The 19520-nt window shown below is 57.6% G+C and overlaps 6 protein-coding genes across 6 annotated transcripts; 3 read left to right on the forward strand and 3 right to left on the reverse strand.

The window, feature by feature from the left end:
- Nucleotides 1-17: 17 nt before the first annotated feature.
- On the reverse strand, nucleotides 18-2464 carry EX895_004966 (uncharacterized protein; the record flags this gene model as incomplete). The annotated part of the gene is made up of 2 exons (XM_029885560.1): nucleotides 18-692; nucleotides 884-2464. The coding sequence occupies 2 exons, from the start codon at nucleotides 2462-2464 to the stop codon at nucleotides 18-20; spliced, it is 2256 nt and encodes a 751-aa protein (XP_029738126.1).
- A 723-nt stretch (nucleotides 2465-3187) lies between these two features.
- Nucleotides 3188-4156, reverse strand: EX895_004967 (uncharacterized protein; the record flags this gene model as incomplete). The annotated part of the gene is made up of 1 exon (XM_029885561.1): nucleotides 3188-4156. The coding sequence occupies one exon, from the start codon at nucleotides 4154-4156 to the stop codon at nucleotides 3188-3190; it is 969 nt and encodes a 322-aa protein (XP_029738127.1).
- A 1437-nt stretch (nucleotides 4157-5593) lies between these two features.
- On the reverse strand, nucleotides 5594-6757 carry EX895_004968 (uncharacterized protein; the record flags this gene model as incomplete). The annotated part of the gene is made up of 1 exon (XM_029885562.1): nucleotides 5594-6757. One exon carries the CDS (start codon nucleotides 6755-6757, stop codon nucleotides 5594-5596), a length of 1164 nt encoding a protein of 387 aa, XP_029738128.1.
- Nucleotides 6758-7411: 654 nt separating this feature from the next.
- On the forward strand, nucleotides 7412-8422 carry EX895_004969 (uncharacterized protein; the record flags this gene model as incomplete). Its single annotated transcript, XM_029885563.1, has 1 exon — nucleotides 7412-8422. The coding sequence occupies one exon, from the start codon at nucleotides 7412-7414 to the stop codon at nucleotides 8420-8422; it is 1011 nt and encodes a 336-aa protein (XP_029738129.1).
- Nucleotides 8423-9568: 1146 nt separating this feature from the next.
- On the forward strand, nucleotides 9569-11170 carry EX895_004970 (uncharacterized protein; the record flags this gene model as incomplete). Its single annotated transcript, XM_029885564.1, has 2 exons — nucleotides 9569-9668; nucleotides 9765-11170. 2 exons carry the CDS (start codon nucleotides 9569-9571, stop codon nucleotides 11168-11170), a joined length of 1506 nt encoding a protein of 501 aa, XP_029738130.1.
- Nucleotides 11171-12550: 1380 nt separating this feature from the next.
- EX895_004971 (uncharacterized protein) lies at nucleotides 12551-17875 on the forward strand (the record flags this gene model as incomplete). Its single annotated transcript, XM_029885565.1, has 1 exon — nucleotides 12551-17875. The coding sequence occupies one exon, from the start codon at nucleotides 12551-12553 to the stop codon at nucleotides 17873-17875; it is 5325 nt and encodes a 1774-aa protein (XP_029738131.1).
- Nucleotides 17876-19520: the final 1645 nt, after the last annotated feature.

A 19520-nucleotide genomic window follows, 5' to 3' on the forward strand; every position in this document is an offset into this window, starting at 1 on the left:
GCGGCACGTGTGGTTCTTTACTTGGTGCGATTCTTGGCGAACGCCTTCGCGACGGGCATACCTGCCTTGATGTCGCGCATGCACAGCTCGTCCTCGCGTCTTCCCTTCTCTGCCAGCCTGATGACCTCGTCTGCTACACTGGGTGGAACCACCACGACACCGTCGATGTCAGCCAGCACCAAGTCGCCCGGTCTGACGGTGACGCTGGGCATCTTTGGGTTTCTGGCTGCCTCCCCGCTGCTCGCCTCGGTGGAAGGATCACTAATGGTGATGGGCACCTGCAGCTCCGACGGCCGCGTGAACGGGCTCTGGCCCTGCGTTGAATGGCCCCTTGCAAACACGGCAAACTGCGCCTCGCGGTGCTCGACCAAGTCCCTGCACCTGCCATCGAGCACGACGCCCTTGAGGTCCAGCTGCTGCGCGCGCGCCGTCATCAACCCACCCCACACAGCAGACCGCGTCAACGACGGTGCCGTCACCACCATAACATGCCCCGGAAACGCACGCGCCGCATCCACAAAGTGCTCCTTCGGCTTCGGCGCCTCGCTGTCCTGCTGCGACACCATCTTGACCGTATACGCCGGCCCACACACTCTTACCTCAGGCGAGGCCAGGTAGCTGGGCGAATACATTTCAATCCCAGGCAAATACCCGCCGCCTGCCACCTTGAGCTTGAGCATCGCATCCGACACCTTTGTTCGACCACAGAGGGAGAGGAGAAGATGGACTGGTCAGCACAATCCTCGTTTCACGCGCGGCTGTCAAGATCTTTCAAGGTGGAATTGATGCATGTTGAGCTTGGTCATGTGGGGGGTTGGTTATGCAAGAACGGCCGTATGTACATTGATGGTAGGGGCGCAGATCAGGAACGGGACTTGCTCACCTCGCAAGTGGACAGCTGTGCGAGCCTCGCCAGTGTCGACGCTGCCTCTCCAGCGATCAGGCTGGCTCCATTCGAAGAAGAAAGCTGGGTGCCCTTGGGGACGCACATGATGGGTGCAAGCGTCTTGCTTCCTGCGGGAGTCTGGATCGACGAACCGGAGGGCTTGGACTCAGACTTGTCGGCGGCATCACCTCGTGGCACGGCAGCGACGGGCACAACCTTGGTCACCACAGTGGCTTTGCCGTCCTTGGTAGAAGCAGACGCGGCGGCATGTTCGTGATCGTGGTCCTTGCCCTTGCTCTTGCTAGGCTTGCCGAGACCACCGAGAACGAAGCCACCCGCGACGATGCCGGCAAGCACGTAGGCGCCCGTGCGCTCTTGCTCGTTCAGAGGTCGGTTGGCGCTCTTGCGCGAAGACGAAGACGATGACGAGTTGGACGAAGATGAGGATGAGGAGGAAGACGACGACGACTCAAACCCAGCCGTAGCCGAAGAGACAACGCTGTTCAAGGCGCTCTTGGCCGCATCGACCCTCTTGGTGATACCGGACAGTGCCGACTCGGCGCTTTTGCCACTGCTCGAGCCGTTGGAAGCCTGGAGGTCAGCAAGAATCTCGGAGAGAATGCCCTTGGGCTTGTCGTCGCTCTCGGACGAGGCGTGGTCGGCCATGTCGGCGGCGTGCGAGATGGCCGAGCTGGCGGAAACACTGATCGCCTTGGGCACAAAGGGTGACGACTCAGTCTCCTCTACAGGCTGGACCAGATGAGGCGAGGTGTACGAAGTGACGACGGGGATCTCGGCGCCACGAACAGGAGGGTCGGGGTAGTATGGAATCTGGATGTTGAACGTCTCCTTGGCCTTCGGAGCTTTCTGTGGTGGCAGACCAGGGGGAGTGGTCTTCTTGGCAGGCCCATCTTCGGCCTGGGATGGCGAAGCCTTGGCAGTGGTGTCACCAGCCAGACCGTCCGCAGCGGCGTTGTGCACGGTACCAGCCTCGAGGTTGGCGGGGGTCTCGGACTCCTTCATACTACCGAGGGGCTTGCCAGCCTCAGCGACGGCTTTGGCGATTTCGGCATCCACGATGGGTCCTTCGCTCTCGTTGGCGGCAGGAGCGGGTGGAGCGCCCTTGCCCTTGGTGTGGCCGGCCTGGGTGGCAGGAGCCGGAGGAGCAGCACCACCCTTTTTGCTGGCATCGTTGCTCGCACTTCGGAGCGAGGCGAGCGTCGACTTCTTACGGAGCTGAGGACGAGCACCGGGAGCCGAGTCCATGTTGGCGGTGCTGCCGTTGATGTACGAGTCGTGGTCTACGAGACGCTTGATGAGGTCCTCCTTGCGGCCCGAGTAGGCAAGACCGCGCGACTTGAGATCCGCCTTGAGCTCGGCCACTTTCTGGCTCTCGTAGGCATCTCGGGTGCTGCTGAGGAGAACAGACGAGACAAGGCCTCGCGAATGCTGGAGGAGTTGGTACTGGTAGGAGAGGACAGCGGCCGAGGTGGCAGAAGCAGCAACAGGCTGAGGACCAGGCGAGGTAGGTCGAAGCACAGGCTCCCTCAGGGTACGGCTAGCGATTCGTCGCAGCATTGTGGGTAATCGATAGAGGTGTGACGGATGGCGGCCGAGTTGATGGACGTAAGGTCGGAGGCAAGCCGTGGCAACGAGGAGGATCGAGATACAGAAAGGTGGAGGGCAGCGAGCGAGCCAAGGCTGACGATCTGCAGCTGATGCGACGCTCTTCTAGTGTGTTGTTCGCTCCTGCTGTTTCTCGATTCGAATCGGAACTGGCAGGGAAGAAAAGCGATTTCTGGTTATTTTTGGCTTTTCCCACTGTGCAGTGCGACGTGGGGCTGCCGGCCGTGTTTACCGTTGGTGGTGAGACCATCACGCTCAGAATGCATTCCGTGAAGTCACACATACAAAAACTGATTTTACCTGTGCTCGCTGAGGATGCTTTTCTCAATACAATTTTTTAAGCCTAGTTTAGTCTCTGACTTCAGACGCGTCCCGCACTCTCTGAAGTCACACGTCGGAGCGCTGTCGGCCACTTAGTTGATGATGCACCGACTGCATGGACAGGCGTTTCACACCATGCTCAACCACCGCGGAGGGAAGGAGATTATCAAGACAGATTCACACAAGACAGCTTCACGTAAACCGAGAGACAGCTTTTAGTGTAGAGCATACTGCAATCGCACAACCCTAGTGGTAAAAAGACACCACTTTGCTTTTTTGAGGAGACCGCAGAGGAGGAGGCCCCGATATTTCTGGCCTACCATCTATGATAAACTCTGTGGTAGGATCTCTCATTCAGTTGATCACGGGAGGACAGTTGCCGCCGCGACCTGCAATATGGACATCAAAGTAGGTGCCCGTGTGGTCGGAGGTCTTGTAGTCAAAAGCGCTGAGCGAGTCGCTGCAGTTCTCGTTCTCCTGGCCGGGGCAGGTCACCGCAGTGTTGGTGTTGTGCGGGTTGATCCAGATCTCTCCCGAAGAGTGCACATAGCCGTTGAAGGTGGGCGGCAGACGTGGAACAGGATCGTTTCCGTTGTTGATGTGCACAAACCCGGCCAGGTTGGCGTCGACGGCATCGGCAAACGCTTGGTTTCCGGTTCGAGGTTGGCCAAAAACGATTGAATGCACCGAGGTCGAGGGAAGCTGTTTCTTGAGGTACAGAGCATCGAACAGCGAAATAGCCGCACCGAGCGAGTGGCCTACCGTCAAGATGGCCGCGCCGGGGTGATCGGCGAGCGCCGACTGCACCTGTGCCAGCACAGAGTCGGCGGTGCGCAGCCACGTATCCTGGAACCCGCCGTGTACCTCGACATCACTACCGAGATACGACAGCCTCGAGTTGACGGGGTCCTTGTTGAAATCGGCATCGTTGAGAATGGAGGAAAATGAGGAAGTATTTGTGCCCTGATGCGAAACAATGACACCTTTTGAAGGCGAATAGGCCACGTAGACCACCGGTGTCGACCGACCATCACCGGCAGTCCAGAGCAGCGTCGCGTCTCCCACTGTCGATCCCACGGCTAGATTACAGTAGGCTGCCTGCGAAAGCTGTGCAGGAAACGAGTACTGCTGGTAGTTGGTGAGCGGTGAAGTAGGCGCGGTGTTGTTGCGCACAAACAGACGCTCTGCTTCCCTGGCCTGGATTGCTTTCTGCACGCCGAGTGGATAGTCGAGTGTATCTGCCGGAAGAGGACCTGCGCAAACGCTCGAAGCTGCCAAGGCAGCTGCGGCGAGAGTAGAAACTATCTGGAGAAACTTTACCATGGTTTATGGAGCAAGAGAACAGGACCAGGGATGATGTCTAAGGGGAGGTCGCAAAGTATCGGAGCGAACAGCGAACAGTAGCAATCTGTGTCCTGCACAGCTAGCGTACTGGGGAGAGCTCCAAATGGAGGGGAGGGGTATGTGAGGAAGGAGGCTTGTTCATGTGTCTGAAGCTCGGGTCTGGCCATCTTTATATTGGCGTCGAGGGTCGAAGCGGTGTTCGCAAGCCTGCATCGTGGCTTTTGGCATCATCCGTATGGAGAATCAGGGCAAGGGACTGTCTCGCCAAGGCACGCAAACGACGCATGGTGGATCGACAGTCCAAGGTAAGAGAGGAGCGCAAACAAGCAAGCAAATGTAACTTAACTTTGAAGAACGTCTGAATGAATGATTGCAAGTCAAGTCAGTGCCACTGTGGTGCCGAGAAGCTTGGATGGCGAGCATGAGCAAGAGGTGGAAGCGACATTCCTGACACGAGTCTGGGCAGTGCTTACAGCAGCAGCAGCCACACACGCCGCATTGGCGCGGAAAAGAAAAGTATTTTTCTTTCGGCGCTAATTGAGCCAAGCGAGGGTCCTTGCTCGCTCTGTGCTGATCAGGGCGTGCCAAGTCTGACATGCCACAATTTAATCATTTTCTTATTTATTTATTCGGCAATTTCCCGTTCGAGATCCTGGACGTCGATCCATCTTGATGCCCCTCACAGCGAATCACAACCACCATCGTCCGTCGATATTGCTTACAACGGCGACACCGTCCTCACAGCACCATGCTGGATTGAGTTGCAGACGAAACATGCGCGGTCAGGTGCGATGCTGCCAGGAGACGGCCTATGGCTGCCGACATCGGACGTGCTTGATCCGGCTTGCTTGGGATGCCACGCTCATTGGCTGTTGAGTCCTAACGAGCAGCTCCATCGAGCTCGACCGAGGACAATGCAGAAAGAGCAATGAGCTCTTCATCAAAAGGTTTTCAACGACACACGGCTCGAAGCCACCGCATCCCAGAGCTTGTTCTGGAAGAAGCGGAACGGTTGCGTCCGAAGTAGCGGAACGTGCTCGGCGTGCAGCCGAGACTGTCCACACACTAGGCTTCCTGTGCTCTAAGCGATCCTTGCTTGCGACGCCAAGAAGCTCAAAGTACGATCTCAGCCAACCACAGGGCCATGCGCCACTCTGTTTCCACGCCCCCCAGCAACCTATGGCTCGGTTGTCGATCGAGCTCCAGCGCAAACAATGTCGGCTTCCGGCTTCCATGTCCCGAGACGGTCGCGCGACCGAGCTTCATCCCAAAAAGTCTTCCTGTCGACGCTGTTAAATCTGGCCTGCCCTTTCTTTCAAAAGTTTTCGGCTGAAGCCAATGAATGAGCTTGCTTAGAGATACAAGTACAAATGCGATAAATGCTTGGAATGCCGACCGTACGATGCTGTCTTGTTTTCAGTACTTGCCGATCCCATCACCGGGCCAGTCTATCACATCGATGCTGATCAAGATGGCTACGGCCATGAGGATCGCAACTGCAATGGCGCTGAGCACCATCCAACCGCCTTCCCTCCATGTTAGAGCCTCGAACCCGACCGCACCACCGAATCCACTTAGCCCAGCGCCACCGCCCAGCGAATTGTAGCCAAAGCTTCGATCGTCCGGAGCAAAGTAGCCTGGACGACCCGCATCGTCACCTCCACCATGCAGAAGCTGTTCGCGGTCGGCATCAAAGACACCCGATTCTGCGTGGTAATCGTCGTCCTCTCCGTCGACGTCGCCGCTGTAGTCTGCTCTAGGGTGGTTGTAGGTCTTTGGAGGACGGTGGAAGTCGAGCGAGTCGTCTCTAGAGTCCGGCGCAGGCGCCGCTGCGTTGGGAGTGTGGTCGGCTGATCCCTGGTATGCAGGCACAGAGCCCGACTTGGACTTGGACTTGATCCAAGGCATCGAGTGCGATCGCATCTGCAACAGTCGCCCTGCACGCGAGGTATTGGAAGAGCTCGAAGCTGTTGGCTGTCCTGACTCGAGATCGATATCGAACAACGGAGTCTGGCTGGTTCCGCTCTCGTTGATGTCGCCATCATGTGCCTTGCCTTTGCCTTTGCCTTTGCCCTTGCTTCGCCCGTCGTCCACAGTTCCTTCGAACGAAACGTCCACAGTTCCTTCGAACGAAACGTCCACTTTGCCATTGGTGAGTTGGGACAGTGCAATCGCTTCCTTCGCATTCTTGTCGACACCGAGGATGCGACTGCTATGGGCGATGCCGCGACGGGAGCCCGCTCCCGCCGACATTGATTTTCTACCATCTGACGAACCTAGCTTTGGGCTCTTGAGCCGAGGCACGGCACTGCTTGTATCGTTGCGATCCTGTGAGCCATTGCTGCTGGCTCGCATGGAATCGAGTCTGGTGCTGCTGCCGCCGTCTGCCAGAGCGGAACCGATGAGAGCAGGCTCTTGTGTGAGAGCGGTGAGCGGGTCGTTGTCCAGACTGGCATCAGGAGAGGCGGGAATGAATTGCGTAATGGTCGAACGGATGCCGGGGTTGGGTGAAGATGCGTTCGGGCTCGGCGCTCGAGGCAGCACCTTTTGCGGCAACACTGTCTGCAGAGTGATTGCCATGATTGCCGCACCGATGCAAGCTGGTGTTTCTCCCCGATCCTTGATCCTGATTCGGCTTGCCGCCCTTACGACGAAGCGCTTTGCAAGATACGTGTGCGCCCAGCTGCTTCAGCCATGCTTCCTCCCGTCCGATGACTGTCAGTGACGATCTTGGAGGTAGAGACGATGGTGCAAAGCTGCGTAGTATCTATCTGCTGGCTTGCCTCTGATGGTGAGAGACAGAGGAAGCGGGTATTCCTGATCTGGGAGTCTGCGATTCTTTGTCGGTTCGATCACGCAGCCAGCTTATGAAGTCCAGTGGGTTGATGGTAGTGTTGAGAAATAGCCGGCGCAACCCTGTCAGAAAGAGTCGCTCTTTGAAAACGCACGCTTCTCTTTGAAAACGCACGCTTTGCACCCTGAAATCGCGAGCAATCGGGCAGATCCAAGACGGCAGCTCGGCTTGTTCGTTACTCAAAGTGTTAAGCCGAAGGATGACCTCGAATCATGATTTCATTCCACTTGCAACCGCAACGGAAGACGAGCCGCGGAGTCGGCCCGGCTATGTAGACCACGGCTCCATCTCGCCGGTGTCACATGAAGCTCCAGACTCGAACCCACTTGGAGCTTGCAAGAAGACCATCACAGCACTCATCTTCATCAACCACCGCAGCCATGGTCGCAATCACGCCTCAGACGTACACGTACAAGACGTTTGTCAACACTGACGGCGAACACACGCCCATCCCCGTCGATGTCTACGTTCCCGAGACCGCCAGCGAGACCAAACTGACACCCGTTGTCTGGGTCCATACCGGTGGCTTCTTGCAAGGCACGCGAAAATTTGTGCCGCCACACTTCCTACGAGCACTTGCAAGGCACAATCTGGCCCTCATTGCGCCTGATTTTCGTCTCTGCCCTCAAGTGTCGATCTTTGAGGTGCTCGAGGATGTGACCGACAGCATCCGATGGACGCTCGACCCTGAAGCGCGCGCTGCTTCTGGCTTCAAGTCGGACCAGGTTGCTTCTGACAAGTACATCCTTGGTGGCTCGAGCGCCGGTGGATGGCCCGCACTGCTGCTCGGCCTTGGACTGCACGATCAGGCGAAACGCATCCCTCGCCCACCCAGCACCATCTTTGCCGTCTATGCCATCACCACCGTCACACCGAGCTTGGCGCCGTTCTTCTACGAGCCACAGAAGCCTCTGTCGTGGGCTGTCGATGGAAAGCTGATCGAGAAGCAGCCACTGGAACAGGAGGGCCACCTGCACAAATGCCTCGATGCCCATCACCAGCTTATCGAGGACTCCTCTGTCAAGATCCGCACCGAGGCGCCTCCTGCCAGCAACCCCGTTCGTGCTGCGCTGTACAACTTTGCGAGACAGGAAGGCAACTATCCAAGCCTCATCCTCCAAGATCCCTCCGAAAGCTCGCAGGTGTGCACGCCCTCGCTGATCAAGTCCACACTCAAGGGAGCGAGAGTGCCGGTGCTGATTGCATGGGGCGACTCGGATCCCAAGGTGCCTCATTGGCAGTCGCTGCACGTTGCAGAAGCGCTCATATCGATCGGCTACGACGATGAGTCGCTGCACATTATCCAAGAGAAGGGCGCCGACCATCTGTTCGATATGGAGCCAGAGAAGGAGATTGACGGTATGTGGAAGTGGCTGGCCGAGCAGCTTTGAAAGCGACGCCCGCCAAACACTACGGTTGTGCTGCAATAGAGATCCGAGAGGTGCAATGATATCGTCGAGAGCAGAACGGAGCTGACATTGGGACCATGTGTGAGGTATCAAGCCGATGAGCTTCGAGCGGAGATCTTCCTCTTCGGGGACCCCCACGTAGCCTGTGCCTAGCGCCATCTTGGAGCCGGATTTTTCGCTTTTAATTCATACCCCCACGCGCTCGCCCGCGTTGAAATGGCACAGGGCAGCATGCTTCATTGAACCGGCCATTTCTGTATGCGGGCACAACCCGCACCCGCATCGTCAACTTACCCTTCCTCTACCGTATCCGTCTGCAGCACAGTCCGAGTGTGGATGACCGTCTATCCTTTCTTTGCGCGTGGCACGAAAGCGAAAGAACCGAGTGTTGGCTTCCCAGACGTCAGCGCACAGACGGGAAAGTAGAATCCTACCGTACCTGAGATGGTCTCGAATTGTGTTGGTGGAAGGCGGCGAGGGCGAAGCTTCCCCCACGCCGATCGACTCTTCCCCACAAATTGCTGCTGTTGATTTTGCGGCTCTCCGGGCAAATTTCGAGAAGAACGATCAGGCGAGTCAAGCTGTTGACCGGCGATAGACGACAGGCTGCAGTTGGCGAAAGGCAAAACCGCATGAGTGCAAAGCAGCAGCGCAGAACGGCTTTGCAGTCAAACCTCTCGCGTCGGCGCCGACAAAAGAGCGGTCGGCAAAGCAACTTTTGCTCCCTTGCACGTCCCGTTTTGCAGACGAAATGGGCACTTCGAAGGTCAGCAGCCAGAGGAGCGGTAGCCGCAGCTTCAGTCCACTCTGACTGGCAGCTTGTTTCGGGGGATTTGCCGGCAGAAATGGAGGGTCTGGTATGTACACAACCCCGCACCGCACCTGCCAGCTTGCATAGCTCGACGGTAAAGCAGGCATCCGCTGGGGGCTGCATGTTCCACTCTGCTTGGCGATGCCGGTGTAGACGATATATAGACATACATGGCCATCTCCATGCATCGGATGTGCTCCCTCTCCTTCCGTTCTGCTTTCTTCCCAAACTTCCCCTACCTTGACCTTTTTCCGCTGATTGACACCCATATCAAGGTTCCAGGAACCTCACTCCCACCAACTTTTTTTCCTTCCATCATGACAAAGTCTTCGCCGCTCGTTGTCTCGTCGTATTCGATTCACGATGTGCGCTTTCCGACATCGTTGACGGGCGATGGAACGGACGCTATGAATAAGAGTGAGTGTCCTCTTCTTGTCAACACTAAGTGTGGAACCGTTGACTGACGTGATCTGTTTTCTTGATTCCACGCACACGTCCCTGGCCTTGGCGCAGCCTGCGACTACTCGGCAGCTTACCTCATCCTCTACACAAGTCCCAAGGACGATGCCAAGATCGTCTCATACCGCGGTCGGGAGAGCGACGCCATCAATGCCCCTGTCAAGGAGGACTCTTTGCTTCGTGGCTTTGGCATGACTTTTACCATCGGCAAGGGCAATGAGATCTGCTGTCAGGCCATTGCCTCGATTGTCGAAGAGCTGCTTCTTGGCCGCGAGATTGAGCCGCTGTTTGCCAACATGGGCGAGACGTGGCAGCTAATGGTGTCGGATCCGCAGCTACGATGGATCGGCCCCGAAAAGGGTGTCATCCACCTGGCTACAGCTGCTGTCATTAATGCCATCTGGGATATGTATGCCCGCTCGCGAAGCAAACCCCTGTGGAAGCTCATCTGCGACATGTCCCCCGAGGAGCTGGTGCAGTGCATCCCCTTCCGCTACATTACCGACGCCATCACCCCTGCCGAGGCACTCGAAATTCTGAAGGACGCCGCCAAGGGCAAGGCACAGAGAGAGGCCGAGATGGTTGCCAACGGTTACAAGGCGTACACCACTTCCGCAGGCTGGTCCGGTTACGACGACGCCAAAGTGGCTCGTCTCACGCGTTCGGCGCTCGAGCAAGGATTCAACCACTTCAAGCTCAAAGTGGGAGCAGACGTAGCCGATGACATTCGACGACTGTCATTGATGCGGTCCATCGTCGACGATCCTAACGAGATGCCATCAGGACGCAAGCAGCCGTCGCCTGAGAGCCTTGCAGGGAAAAATGCTGGACCCACGGGCTGCGTCGTGATGGTCGATGCCAACCAGGTGTGGGATGTGCAAGAGGCAATCGACTACATGGAGAAGCTGGCCCCTTTGCGTCCTTGGTTCATCGAAGAGCCCACCGCGCCGGACGACGTTCTGGCCCACGCTGCCATTCGTCGTGGTATCAAGCACCTCGGCATCGGTGTCGCGACCGGCGAACACGCACACAACCGAATGACGTTCAAGCAGCTGCTACAAGCGGATGCCATCGATGTGGTGCAGATCGACTCGTGCCGTCTTGCCGGTGTCAACGAAATCCTCGCCGTTATGCTGATGGCTAAGAAGTTTGGCAAGATCGTCTGCCCGCATGCCGGAGGCGTCGGGCTGTGCGAGTACGTTGTGCACCTGAGTCTGATCGACTACATCTGCGTCAGTGCCACCAACGAGCGCAACGTGCTCGAATGGGTCGATCATCTGCACGAGCACTTTGTTTACCCCGTCAGCATCAACGGCGCTGGCTGCTACAAAACACCGATGGACCCGAAGGGTGGATACAGCATCGAGATGCTCAAGAGCTCGATCGAGGACTACAGCTTCCCGCAAGGCTCGTACTGGAAGAGCGGCACGGCTCGTACGGCTCCGCCCTCTGGACACTAGTCGTCTCGCCCCATCGTTTGCCTTGCTTCATCATTACTGGAACTAGCTTCTGTGGAATCTGACCTGCTGGAATGGGCCGGCTGAGCGTGTCAATGATATGAATGTTTGAGCGCAGTGACCATGCTTCAGTTTTTTTGGTAGAGCGGCCAGTTTTGAGAGCAGACGTTTGTTCAGCAGACCTAATCACACCTAATGAATCTAGGAAGGAAGCAGCGATCGTCCAATGACGCTGATGCCAAAGTTGCAGGAACGCTCAAAGTGAGGTGCGGTTGAGGATCAAGGGTCCGATCTGTGGGGAAAACACGCCTAGCCGAGGTCGTTGCTGTCGTGTGCGTGACCGACCAGATTGACCATTGTGTCGTCGGAAGGAGAAACCGTTGATCACGAGACCGTGCAAGGCCCCTTTGATTCTCGTCCCTGACAGTCACAGGTAGAGAAGGTCTGCGACTCTCTCTCCGCTCCAGTCCTGACAGCTTAGGAGCCTGGTGATGACGGTCGTGCCGATTGTGCCGGTCAAGGTGCAATTCAACATGAATCGCAGCTGCCAGTCAACAACGACGGATCGGCTTCGCCGAAAGTAAATTATGCATTCCTTTTGTTCCCTCAAAAATTCAAAGTCGAAAAGGCACCAAAAAAATCCAAACCACGGTGCTGCTGGGTGATTCAGCTTCAGCTGTCTCATTACACCGCACTGCATGCCGCTAGCTGCACGGCAAGTATATCAAGCACAGCCAGCCATTGCTCAGTCCGAGGTCGCAAGCTTGAGCCCCAGGTGTAGACCCAGAGCGACGAATATCGAGAAACGTTCATGAGGAGGGCAAGCCGACGTCGACACTGTTTGGTGGGTTCACGTCAATCGCACGGCGATTGGCGGACAGAGCTGTTTGTAGCCTGAAACAGCGAACGGCACTTCCGATTTGCGAGTGTTGAACCCTAATATTTTTTTTTTGAGTTTGGCCACACTTCTCTTCCTTGGGCACCAACTCATCTGTCGTTCCTCTCATCCACCGTTACTGCCTCGACACCTCGGAAGGAGACTGCCGGGGCCGCTCCGCACTCAGCAACCGCACAGACGTACCATTTCCGTCAACGCGAGCATAAGCACTGCGTCCGAGCATCCGAACTCTCATCTCATCACGGCTTCACAGACACACCACACCACACCAGGTCCAGCATGGCCCTGCGTGCAAGCTTGTAGCTTTTACGCACATTCGGAAACGTCTCTTGAAAGCACCAGCGCAAGGATGGACGAGCTGCTGCTTTCGCCGACGTTGTCTCTCGATCGAAATCAGTCCACCTCTGTACTTTCAGGAGCGGAAGCGTCGACGACCTTGTTAGCGTAGTCGGCCAGCGCTGCCACGGTCGACGGCTGCGATCACCATGTCGTCGCCTAAAGATGTTCGCGAAAGGCGTGGCGTCGCCTCTGAACTAACCGCCGGTGCATCTACTCAGTCGAAACACATGAAACTCCTCGACCTCGACATCGACGAGCTGTCGCCTCTTCCACCCGCACACGCTCTCTCCAACGCTCGCTCCGCGTCACTCGAGCGCATACCTAGCTTGAAGCTCAATGGTGCTTCACAGTCAGGCGCGTCGCACACCGGGACGGCATCTGTAGCAGCAGCAGCAGCGTCGCCGGCCTTGAGTGCCGCACCCTCCTCTTTCCGTCTCGAGGGGTCGCCACCCAGCTCTCCACAACCTGCCAACAATTCCGAGCAGCTTCCCCTGCAACTTCACCCACAGGGCGATACACATGGAGAACAACAGGCCCCAAATGCAGTTCTCGCTGATCAACAGAATGCACGAGAAGATGGCGCGGTTCCCCAGCTGGAACAGCCAACATTAACGTCGAGGTCTACGCACATCCCCTCCGCACGCTACGTCACCGTCTCGGCCATCCTCTCGCGCTCCGAAATGTACTATGCCCCCGAGACCTCGGATCAATGGGACATTCTTCGATCTTCGCAGGAAATGTCCTTCAATGCCGGCCGAGGGGACGACATGAACCCACTGCCGTCAAGCTCGACCGAGCCGTTCAGCAGCCTCCGCAGACGACGAAGCCAGAAGACGCGCCCGAGCAACGGTAGCGCCATAGAGGCACTGGGTGCGCTTTTACTACATAAAGACAGTTCCGGGCGGGTTTCGAATCTTTCTTTTGCCCGAAACGACGACGATGACAATCGATCGCTGAAAGGACAGACCAACGATTCACACAGGCAAAAGCAGGGCTCTTCTTCGAAGCATAGCGGCGTTCACGCATGGACCAGTGCATTGGGATCCCTCAAAAAGACAGGTCTTCGTCTTCAATTGCCCGTCCGCACAGCGTCGCAACCGTCTACATCCGACCATGGCGCAACCATCGCCGAGCGCAGGGCGCAAATGTGGCACCGAATGCTCACGCTTCAAGGAGCTGTGGTGGAGGACACGCGCGACGGCTTCTCCAAAGTGCGCAGTAGACGAGGAGGCCTCAGCTTCGAAGTTGGCACTGTCAGCCGCAAGCAGAGCCCGTCTACGCTGCTGCAACTGGACAACTATAAGCCTCGAGGCCAAACCAACGACAGCATCGATCCTGACCCATCTCGCCGTGTCTCACAGGCCAACCTTGCTGGATATGACAAGACAGATCCACAAGCTTTGGCCTCCTCATCCATCGAAGCGGCCAGCACACTTTCGGGCCGTCTGCCAGATACGATTGTGCTGCAGGCTGGCCGTCGACCGCGACTCACCCAGCTCTCCAAATCCGAATTCGGCGCCGGCTCGACTTTTCACAATCAGATGCTTCCCGAGGCGCCTCCCAGCCCTGTTGCGATGCCTGGCGCGTGGCACGGTGGCTCATCCTGGCGATCCAAGCCAGGCGACGGCTACGAGGAAGGCGCCTTGCTGCTACCACCGCCCTTGCTCGACGACCATGGCAGCGACGCTTCCAGCTTCGAAGGCCTTCTCGGGGTGCGTCGCATGCGCGAGCGAGAAAAGGCGCGAAAGAAAGCCGAGAAGCTGGCTGCTCGCAATCGTCCGGCCCACAAGGTCGGTCCTCTGGTTGCCCTCACCAATTTTGTGAAGGCCGCACACGCTGCCGAGACCACTGCCAAACGGGTTCAAGGTGGTAGGCGACAAGGGCGACCCCCCGCCTTTCTTCGCAGCTTCACCGAGCCTCACCCGTCGTCACGGCCTCGATCCGGTTCAGATAACAGCTTGTCTCGCATGCAGATCGCAAAATCGCCTGCAGTCGCACCAAATGATGTGTCTGAACTGGAACAGTCTGACAGGCTTGGCACACGTCCATCTGCTTCGACCTTGCCAGCTGTGCAGACGAGCGTGGCGACGGCGGCGGTCACACCGTCAATAGCGGAAGCCGCAGCGGATGCTGAGACACGCAAAAGCCCCGCTGCTATCAGCCCCTTCATGTCGCCGGCGTCACGCAAAGCCGTGCTGTCACGCCGCGGGTCGCGGAACAACTCGATCGACGCAACGGGTCGCCAGCTCAACACCGTCTTCGAGTTTGAGCCCTTGGACCCCGGCCAGATTCCAGACGACGAGCTTGCATCACCTGACCTGCCGCCGATCTCGTCTCCACTGATACGGCCAACTTCGAGAGGAATTAGCAAGACCAGTGGATTTCGCGATTTCCCTGTAGCACCACGACTGCTCCCAGTACAATTATCGGTCCCGCCTTCGCCGTTTACTCCACTAGCAATCGACCTCCGAGATCCTCGCAGCTCCATGGGTCCTCCAACCCCGGGCAACGGCGACTATCTTTCGGCTCGCGCCGTGCATTCATCGCCACGAACACCGCAGCTGGCTCCTACAATGCTCAGTTTGCCGCCTTCGCCATGGACGCCGTACCAAGACGGCCCTACCATGCCCGCTTCACCCATGGTTCATCTCCATCTCAACACGAGCAGCTCTTCGCTTCGACATGCACCTGGAACACCGCGACTCGTGCCCACGCACATCGAAATCCTGCCATCGCCCTTTCCCACTGCAGCTTCCTCACGTCGCGGCTCGCTCACATATGACAGTCCGCATGGTTTGCGTGCGACGAGTCTGGCGCGATCACCACTCACAGGGCCAGAAACCGATTTCACGTCCTTTGCTGCCTTACGCGAATCTCAGGCAGCAAACACAGAGGCGAAGCAGGATACAGAAGATTTACCGGCAGATGATGCGAAGCCGCCCAAGCCTGTTGAAGCCAAAGGCCATCTCCGCCTCACACCTTCTTCCATGCTGACCGCAGCTCAGTCGATGCACGCTTCTGCCGCAGAGACAGGCGCCGTGGGGGTTCACAAGGGCAATTCCAAGCAGAATATCGCAATACCTGCTTCGGAGGACGACACTGCGTCTCAAGAGATGAGTGCCAGAACATCCGATCCGCTCAGCCGCAGGTCGTCCACTCGCCGCAGCTCGATTCATGTGGATTCCTCGGGTCGTCAACGCTCCTTTGTGCTTTGGTTCTTGATCGGCGACTTGGGACTTCGTAGCAAGGGCTCGTCTTCTACACAAAGCAACGGCAAAGACCGCGAGGCGGATCATGGCGGTGTGGTGGCTGTGTTTTGGCACACCTTTGCTTTCCTGGTCTTTGTGGCAGCACATCTCGTCGATCTCGGCTACTCGACGTACGAGAGGATCTCGCTCGTACTTTGGTTCCTGCGCTGGATGGTCTACAACCTGACAGGTCGAACCGTGCTGGCTCAATGTATGATCGAAGCATACGGCTTCATTCAAGCCGAGTGGGCCACGGTAGCCCTTGAAGATCACGAAGAGAAGGGCTCCAAGAAGCTGCTGGGTCAGCACGGACACAGAAAACCCAAGGGCCTCTCGCGTTGGCAGGTGTTGCGAGGTCTGCTGGAGCTCTACTGCTTGCACAGCGTCACTAGAGAGCGCTATCTGGCCGAGGGAGCCGGGCTGAAGGAGCTTGACGGATGGAGGAGGCCAGCCAGGCAACAGGGCAAGGCGAAGGCGCCAACCACGCGTGGCTCCGATCGTCTGGACCTCGGCGCGCAACGTGCAGCATCGCGAGCTGCGCTGGGAGACAAAAGAAGAAGCTGGGCACACTATGCGGAACAGGGACAGGAAGAGGAAGACGCGTATTTTGCTTTGTCAGACGAAAAGGGAGCAGCGCCTCGTGACAATATGCTGGACAGTAGGAACGGCCACCAGAGCGACGATGATGCCGACTGCGAAGAGGAAGATGATGACAGCAGCGACGACGAGATGATTGTGACGAATCGCGGCGACGACATTCTCGAATTTGCAAAGACGCCTCGAATCGATGCCATGCGACCAGGACAAGCCAGCAGCGGCTACTTTGGTCGCGCGTACGACTTCATGACGTCGCCACAGGTGGGCGCTTCGCAGCCGGCCGTAGACAACCGCGATCTTCGACCTTTCAAGGAGTCGAATCGCGATCTGGTGCGTACCATCAAGTGGTGCGGTCGACTCGCCATCTCGGCGTACGGGCTTCATGTGCACATTGTAGATCTGCCGCCTACATTCACACCCTCAGGCGACCGCTTTTCGCGCCAGACGTTTGCGTACCTCTCGCGTCTCAATGCCGACGATGTGCTGCACGCCGACATCCAGACGCTCGATGCCGATGCCGACTATAGTCCTACGTTTTACATTGTTCGAGACTACGTGCGCAAGGTGGTGTGCGTAGCCGTGCGTGGAACACAGTCGTTCTCGGATATCATCGTCGACTTGGAGCTGCAGACCGAGGAGATCGAGCTGCCACAAGTGCAACCGACGCCTGGCGAAGAGTTCCGATGCCACGCCGGCATCTGGCGTGCAGCCAAGGCGCTGGTCTCGCCCTCGAGCAAGCTATTTGCTACTTTGCGCCAGGCGCTTGCGGAAAACGAGGGGTTTGGCATCATGTTCTGCGGCCACTCCCTGGGCGGTGCGATCGCGAGCGCGGCTGCACTGCTGCTGGCAGAGTACTTCATCCCGGATGGCGCCGAACCCGATGCGGGTACGTGGGTGACCAACATGTCGTCTGGTCTGCCTGCTCGCAGGCCGATTCGAGCCGTGAGCTTTGCAAGTCCTGTCATCATGACGGCCGATCTGGCTTCGCGAGCGGCGCTTGGGTCGGTGCCGCTTGTGACGACGGTGGTGTTGGGCAGCGACGTGATTCCTCGTGTGGGTCACGGTCAGGTGCGAGAACTGCGGCGAGTGCTAGGAGCACTGTCGCGGGTGCGTCGTCGCCACGCCATGGCGTCCAAGGAGGGGCAGGACGACGCGCGAGTGCACATCCTTCGAAGCTACTGGGACTGGCGATCCATCTGCCGGGCCGAAGATGCAGACGACGTGATGCTGCACCGCAAGGAGCGGATCGAGGCGCAGCTATGGTCGTTGCGGCGCGAGGTGGAGAGCGATCTGTATGCCGCCATCAAGGCCCGCCTGGACGCAGAGAGCACGCCGAGTGCACGCGTCCCACCTTCGCCGTGGGTGGGACCGCAGCAGCGAGATCAAGCTCCTCTGCATGCACTCTCGGCTCGAAGGCAGGAGCTCGACACAGCGACACTGCGCTCCGAGGCGGCGCAGGGAGGGCCGCTAGTACCGCCAGGGCGATGCATCTGGATCCACAACAGGCGGATCTATCATGTGGAGAGCGCACTGGCGTTCTTCAGCCTTCCCGAGCTGCGAAGCGACATGTTTGCAGCGCATTTCCCCGCAGCTTACGAGGAGGCCATCTTGGACTTGCGGACATGAGGCGGATGTCGATGCACAGGTTGGACTGCAGTTCGCCGGGAAGATGCGTCCGTTACAGCCCTCAGGAGCCCGTGCAAACACGTATGCAACGAGGTCTGAACCACATAGACGTTCGCTTGACGACCTCGGATTGGCACCGTTTCGTGAATGAGTACTAGCTCAATCAAAGAGAAAAGGCACTAAGCGAGTTCAAACGATACCAAAAAAGCGCGGGGAGCATGCACGGCCACTTTGAGGATGAGCAGCATAGTGAGCAAACGACGCGAAGGTTCGACGGACTTCAGGGTCCTCTTTGCGCGGGCGGGCAGGTAGGCGGCTCGGTTACGGCATGGTAAGCGAGCGAGCGGGCGGGAAAGCGACGTCTCCGGCGAGCGCGACGAATTTCGTTATCTGCACGGCGATGCTCATCTGCGTCAGTCAACGGCCGGAATGAAAAGAGCATTGCGCAAAAGACCGCGCATGGTGCGGTTGCGGAGGCAGAGATGCAGCATTCTCGTTGTTTTTCGCCGAATTGATGCGCGCGATCTGGACGCCTGCCTGTCAGCACACCATCTCTTTCTCGTCCAAAAAGTGATTCACGGAGTCCGAAGTCTCTCTCATTCGTTGTCGTCGTGGTCGTCGTCGTCTCCGAGGAAAGACAGAAGACGGTTACTGATAGCAAAGGGTCTCATGGATTCGCAGGATGAAACGAACAGGAGCCTGCTCTTTTCGAGGTGATCGCGTCGCTGATCCGACTTGGCTGACAGCTCCAGTCCACATGCACCCGCAGCGGAATAGGACAGCCGCCGCGCGTCTGCCGAGAATCAAAAGAAGGAGGAAGAAACAAAAAGTCCCGACAAGGAACGCGAGCTGTCTCACTTACGATTGGCAGCTGCTGATGGCTCTCGTATCGATCGCCCGTTGCTTTGATCGAGCCTGCTTCTCCTGATGCTGCTTCGTCTCAAGGACGGAACAGCTGTCGTCGAGGCGGTCGAGCTACCCGCGCGAGTGGCTTGCTGGATGCACATGCTTGAGCCTGTCTCTGGCGTCGAGCCAAGACTTGCATTGTCGAAGCCATGCAAAGAAGCAGTGCGGTTGATTCCGTTTGACAAGAACTTCTCACGATCAGGGTCTTTCCTCAAACGCACGGAATCATTCAATCATTCGCCTCGCGCCCAACGTGCTGCTTGCAAGCGAGGCTGTGCACCCGACCAAAGACCCTTGGATTCAAGTTACCCTCCCTCTTCCCTAGATCGCCGCTATGCAGTTTCACACGCTCTGCTTCCCCCATCTTCTGTCGCTCTTGAGCGTTGGACGAGTGTTCCCCACGAGCTCGTACAGGACCAATTCCTCCTTAGAGCAATAGCTTTCGCGCCTATCTTCGCACTTGCCGGAAAGGTTTCCGCCTCCTTCAGTGAAGTGCGAGCCCGCCTTATGTTGTCTCCGATCGTCGTCCGTCGTTCAGTGGTCTGCCGGCCTCTGCTTGACAAGACCTTCGTCCAATTGCAGCGACTGTCGAGGTCCCCGCGCTTTCCCGTTCAGCTCGGCTACGATTGTCAAACACCGTGCTCTAGCTTGAATCTTCTCGTCTTTACAAATGATCACGGGAAACAACGATGAAGAGTCGTGTAGTGGTGGTCTGGCGCGCATCTCCAACAACATCGAA

This window comes from Sporisorium graminicola, chromosome SGRAM_5 (genome assembly GCF_005498985.1).
Source record: "Sporisorium graminicola strain CBS 10092 chromosome SGRAM_5, whole genome shotgun sequence".
NCBI lineage: Eukaryota > Fungi > Basidiomycota > Ustilaginomycetes > Ustilaginales > Ustilaginaceae > Sporisorium > Sporisorium graminicola.